The sequence below is a fragment of the Seriola lalandi genome, unplaced genomic scaffold (genome assembly GCF_002814215.2).
Source record: "Seriola lalandi dorsalis isolate HSWRI2012SDOR001 ecotype SW California unplaced genomic scaffold, Sedor1 jcf7180002054686, whole genome shotgun sequence".
NCBI lineage: Eukaryota > Metazoa > Chordata > Actinopteri > Carangiformes > Carangidae > Seriola > Seriola lalandi.
In genome coordinates this window covers 624386-630795 of record NW_019525239.1, presented here as the reverse complement: position 1 = coordinate 630795, position 6410 = coordinate 624386, and the positions used below count along the sequence as shown (strand labels likewise).

The 6410-nt window shown below is 40.3% G+C and overlaps 1 protein-coding gene across 3 annotated transcripts in view; it reads right to left on the bottom strand.

The window, feature by feature from the left end:
* The window catches only part of wipi1 (WD repeat domain, phosphoinositide interacting 1), a 27146-nt gene that overhangs the window by 13664 nt on the left and 7072 nt on the right, over positions 1-6410 (bottom strand). For all 3 annotated transcript variants that reach the window (XM_023422879.2, XM_023422877.2, XM_023422878.2), the window contains exons 4-5: positions 3905-4001; positions 2505-2602 (exon numbers count right to left, since the gene is read on the bottom strand). In XM_023422879.2, the coding sequence (XP_023278647.1) occupies positions 2505-2602; positions 3905-4001 (195 nt within the window). The remainder of the gene's footprint in view (positions 1-2504; positions 2603-3904; positions 4002-6410) is intronic.

Below are 6410 nucleotides of genomic sequence, written 5' to 3'. Positions count from 1 at the left end.
AATCATAAATGGGCTCTTTCATGTCTGACCTGTCAACCTTATATTCCATCTCATGCTCTTTGTTGTCAGAATACAGTTAAAAGAAGTCAGCAGGTTGGAGGGTGAACAACATCCCATCACACTGTCTAGAAGTCTTTTCAGAAATTTTAATCCAAATTTATACAAATCTTTATATGTTAACTTTCAGTCAGTGGCTTATCCATTGATTACTTCAGACCAGGTACCTGTTAACATTGTTAATGGTTTCAGCCTTAAGGAATCCATTAAACATAGTACATATAGTTCAGTCCATATAGTTCTGCTGACAACATCTCTCTAAAACTGTTTATTCCCTCAAGCAGATGAGCTCGCTCTCTCTCGCTCTCTCTCTCTCTCTCTCTCTCTCTCTCTCTCTCTCACAGTGAAGAGGAGGTAGTGTGGCTCAGGTCCAGTCTGTGGGCGGCACCTGGACATTGCTCAGTGTACTCTAAGATCATATACTTATACTCATATACTATACAGTATGTTTACACTATATCCTGATTGTCCATATTGTAAATCTACTATGTTGTTCTATTCTCTACATGACAGCTATTGCATGTCTCTTCTCTGTTGGTCTTGCTGAGGTTTCTCCCTTTTGAATCCATTGAAGGGTTTTTTTGGTGAGGTTTTCCTTGTCCGATTCAAGGGTCTAAGTGTGCTGTACAGATGTTTAAACCCCTTGAGGCAAATTTGTGATTTGTGATATTGGGCTATATCAAATATTCCCATGTATTCATTGTGCAATCATTTTAAATGCATTGTTTTTCTTATGATGTATCTACAAACGTGCCTGCATGTATTTTCATGTTAGCAGTATCATGACACAATTTCAAAAACTAAGTAATGACTAAAACAAGCTAAAGCTGTTTTCATCCCGTTGCTGTGCAGGATGAAGCAACAGAGAGCAGAGGTAGGTGTTCTCTGTCTGGCTCAGTTCACATGAACAGTCAGCGTGTGACTGAGGTCTGCTGCTGTATTTCCAGGTAAAAAGAAACCTGAGATAATATGAACAATATTATGAACATGAGAGCTAACACACACTGGAACACAACAAGAAACTCTAAACTTGTGTGTGCATCAACAAAAGTGCTCTCAGCCCAGACTGTAGAAGGCTTCAACAAAAATAATTAAGTGAATGAATATCATGAAGTCTCAGGTGTCACACAAACAGACACCAGGGAAGGCGCCATCGGTGTAAACGGTGTCAGACAAACAAGAGCAGAGCACTGAGAGAAGAGACGATGACCTGAGACAAAACCGCTTCACAGGAAATGCTATCAGAGAAAACAGCAGGTGTGTGCCCTTCAGTTTAAAAGTACAGACCAGTGTTGAAAGAGTTTTGACACACTGGGCTTTATCTTACACCCGCCGCATAGTGGTGCAAAGCAGAACACAAGTGTCTCTGCTAGTTTCACACTGATCCAGTTGTAATTTTTTTGTCCAGCACCCACATTGTTTAAATAGGAGATTCACTTGCAACCCTCTGAATCCATGGGCGTGTTTGTTTAAAATGAGGTACGTGTCCAGTGTGAGACAGTGCCTAGTGATTGACCTACAAAACCCTGTCTGAATTCAATTATTTTAAGGGGGAATTGTCAAGAGAGTATGCACGTACATAGACGGATGCACAACACACGTACACTCACAAGGTGAAGTTAGCATGCTAACCAGCTAGCCTTGGCCCAGTCCGCCCATCTCGTCACTTTCTGATACCGAGTCATTCTGCCCTGAAAAAGTATCTGCTCAGAGGACATATTATAATCTCTTGTCTTGTAAACGATGGCTGAAGCTCTCAGCAAGATCGTCACTTTCTGATACCGAGTCATTCTGCCCTGAAAAAGTATCTGCTCAGAGGACATATTATAATCTCTTGTCTTGTAAACGATGGCTGAAGCTCTCAGCAAGACTGGAAACTAAACAGCTGCTAATGCTAACCTTGGCTTACAAATAGCTCCTTTAACATTCAAGGCTTCATTTACTTCCATTGCTGAAACCATGCAAAATTTCTTCATCCCTGAAAAAGGCCTGTGTTACATCATGTTTGCATTTTTTTTCAGACTTTTTTTTTTCTTTGTATCATTAAGGTTTTTCAAAATTAAGACTTGGCTTGCTTAATTTTCAATAAAACTGGAAAAATCGTCCAGTGACCCCATTTTCAGCATATATTTTATACCTTTGTTAACATTCACAAACAGCCTTCAAATTATGATGCATAATACTTGTTTTATGAAAGGTGACATCATAACATATTGAACATATTAAAATTACTTGCTATAGCACAAACTATCTTTTACAAATTTACTTGCATCTTTGGCTTTATATTGGTTCAGTCTGTCTGGTTCGTTGCTTGTTTGTCAGACTGTGATGGATCCTATAACACACACTGTAGGCTACACAGAACTCTATTGTACAAGCCTATAAACACTGAGGATGACAGATGGTAGCACAACAGTTGAGGTGTTGTGTGATTACATGTTGCTTACCAAATTGTTGGCATCGTACACTATGATCTCCCCGATGGTGGCACTGCCGGGGTATGCCAGGTAGGAGTTGGAATGATTGATAGACAGAGCACAGAGACCTGCAGGAGGAGAGAAAATGTAAATATGTCATGGACAAAAAATAACTGACTGGCAAACGATGGTACAATATGCAATAAATCCTGAAGGTATATAATGTTCAACTTTTTCTCAAAGTGTTTCAGAGAGGTGCTGATTCAACTGTAGGGTCGTTGTGATGGATGTAGTTTGTGTGTGTTACAATCACTGACAAAGTAACAGAGAAGCAGAGATATATTAGGAAACACTGACAGACAAAAACAAAAGGATGCAGACCATGCACCATGGTACGCAGATGACTGCGCATGAGTGACGTGATTTATGAATTAATTTAAAAAATAATAATAATTAATAAAATGAATGCAATGAAAAAAACTAGCTAAAATAGATTTCAGAGATAAATTTGCATTTTTGCACCTCAGGTTCCCTTGTCCCTAAGTCTCTTGTTTGTTAAATGGATTTTTGGTTAAATGACTAAAAAATTCTTTAAAAACAAGTCACTAACAAGTCTCTAAATGAAACTACAGAGGTTGGAGACAGATGTTGGTGAGTGAAGGACTGAAGTTGATGCTGAACCCACAAAGTTTCTTCTTGACTGTCATTTTTGTCCAGGCCAGTTTCATTAGTTTGTTTTTTAAAATGATTCTGCTGAACTACAATTCAAAAGCAATGTCTGATTTTCATTAGTTAATTTTCAGTAAATTTTTATTTATTATTACTTTTGTCAGTTTCAAGTTATTTCAGTGACCATTGTGGGTTTTTCTTTCTTTAACGGAAGGGTACCAACAATCTTGTCCACGTGTGTGTGTAAGAGGAAAGGCTTTTGTAGAAGAGGTCAGAGCTACATCAAATTACAAGATTAAGGTTAGCAGTGGGGACGTTGAAATCATGTGCTGGTTAGATTTCAAATATCATAAAGCGGTGTTAATTCATGAAGATTATCCTGCTGAACAAACTTGTCAGTATCATAAACTGTTGTTCATTTTCTGTAATAATTAAAAAATCCTTGTTGGCTTGTTATCGAGAGAACCAGGGTGATGATATGAAAATACATCATCCCTGCAGCACTCTATCTGTTTACCACCTTCCTAGTCATCTCGTTGCTTCTGTTTCTTGCCCTGTCGGATTTCTTTTTATGAGGCAATTATCTCGGTGAGTACAGTGTTATTATTTCAGATAGGAATGATAGCTAAAACCTGAACAAGGTGTAATCAGAATCATCCTGTCAGAAGTTGTTTCAGTCTTCCAGCCCAGCTGTCACTGCACCACAGAAAAAGCATGTGTCTCACTCTGAGCCAGTTCCTGTCTCTTGGCATGTGATTTACCTGAGGGGTTGGACGGAGTGTTGAGAAGAGTCTTGAGCAGCTTCATGTCTTTGATGTTGTGGATATAAATGGACTCTTCAAGGCACACCACAAGTCTCTGCAAAACACAACAGGCATCAGGTCATTACACTGCGATGCAGTCAGTGTTCTATCAGCTCACATCAGTCAAACTCATTATAGGAACAGTCACAACAACATCCAAACTGTTCACAATCACTGCCTCAAAGCTACAGCTTCACATGTGTGTGAAACTGTCAGTCATCCAGGTCCTGGCTGAAATGAGGGCAACTGTACTTGTAGATACTCAAAGACATTTCATTTCTCATCCATAGAGCTGACCACTTCAGTAATGGTTGTTTAGTTTCTTTGGACTGCGTACACTAGACTGTTTTTCTTGTGTTTGGGTGTACAGTCTTTTGGATGGACCAGTTTCTGTCTGAGTGTGTTGCTGGGTTTGAAAAACACAGGGATGTGCTGCTTGTTGATCAGATTCACCTGACGTACATGGGATGACAACGTTTGTTCTTTTTTCCTCACCACCCACAGCGCCGGTGTTCTTCCTGAATCTCGTGTCTGTTTTCACAAAGGCCCTGATAGCGTAACCACAAGCTTTAAAAGCATCCTTTAGGTGTTTGTGCTCCTTCTCTGGGACCTGGACACTTGTTGGCACATGATCAGCTCAGTGGTGCATAGGTCTAATATAGCTTATGCAGCACATCTCATTTTTCACTTCATTTTTTGAGAGGAATAGAGCTGCTAAATGTCTCTACTCTAACAATAAGCTGCAGTTATTGATAAGACGAGAAACAAGAAGGGACAACATCCCTTGGGTGAGGTGTTGATTGGCTGATCACTCATTAACAGTGCCCTCTCTCTGGCACCCTTTAATGGTGCTTTCACACCTGTGCTTATTATTCCGTTAAACTGAACCCTGGTTGGTTTTCCCCCTCGGTACGATTCGTTTGGGCAGGTGTGAAAACACTTTACTTTCCTGCTCCCGCCAGACAATCTGAACAATAAGAGGAGAACGTTCTCACGTGAAAGCAAACTGAACCTACAAGTTTACAAACTCATCAGCTGAGTCAGACCAGAGCAAACAGACTTTAGGTGTGAAAATGCCCTTATACCCATTTACTTGTAGTAGATGGAGGGAGGATCAGGAGGAAGCCAGTGCTGAATTAGTGTGTGCTGTTAGTGAAGGAAATACAAAAGAGCATTGTGTTGTTTTTCCTACTGTAAAGTTTGCAGACTCTGAATTCAGCTTTGTGGCTCTGCCCATGTGCCGACTATTGATTCAAAGATCACATTTCTGTCAACAGTGTCAACATTCTGTGTTGTTAGAGAACACATGAACTCCTCACCTTCATTCCGCAGATGTGTGTAACATCAGAGAATGCTGAGGAAGTGTGGTTTGTAACCTATACATTTGGATTTTAGGCAGCTGCTGACATTCAAGCTGCACTGATTTTGCATTCATGTTTAATAGTGTTCCCTAATCTGTGACCTGTGTTGAGCTTTGAAGGGGCACTGAAGATGAAGATGAAGTTCAGTTCATTAGTACTGCTAGTAGTTCAGTACTATTCAGGAATATGAGAAACGTGACCCATACTAGGAAGTAAATGTCAGGAAATCTGTTATTTTATCTGTCTGTTGTGAGAGCCCAGCTTTATGGAGTGCAATTTGATTTTTTTTTTTGGCAGTTTTTGCCTTTATTCAGGCAGGGACAGTGAGAGAGTGACAGGAAAGTTGGGGAGAGAGAGGGGATGACATGCAGCAAAGGCAGTAAGGAATTAGTCTAAGTGGTACATGCTCTACCAGTTGAGCCATGGGAGTGCAAATTTAAAACATCAACAGGCTTTGGGCACCTCTGGGTGCTGTAACAGGTTGTAAACTGTTGTTTAGTTGTATCTGGCTACAGCTGCAAACATTTATGGTTTAATGTCAAGAGTTGATTAATGTGCTCTGCCCCCTATAAGCAAACAAATAAACAAACCAACGATTCATTTGTGGAAACTTGATTAAGCACAAATGTATTAAGCATTGTGTGACCACAACATAGAGACGGTCACAGATTAAAGGAAAAACCTGAAAAACAAGTGTCTCCATCCACAGGACACAAGGGCTCACTGATGTTTTGATGAGGATGAATATGATGTGAATCATATGCTGTGACCTTCACAGTCACCACATCTCAACCCAGCTGAACACCTACAGGAGATGCTGGAGCGACGTGTTAGTCAGCGCTCTCCACCACCATCATCAGTGAATATGTTTGGGAAGAATGGAGTTCGTCCTCAAGTAGAGTCCAGAGACTTGTAGCAGTGAAGCTGTTCTGCAGACATGTGGTGGAACAACAGCTGCCTAAGATACTAACTGTACTAACTGTCCGTCCAGTCCTGTGCAAAGGTTTTAGGCACTAAAACATGAATCCGTGAATAGTTTTTATTTCACAGTTAACCTTATACAAAGAGCAGTGAACAGAAACTCAGTATTTGCTGTGACCCCC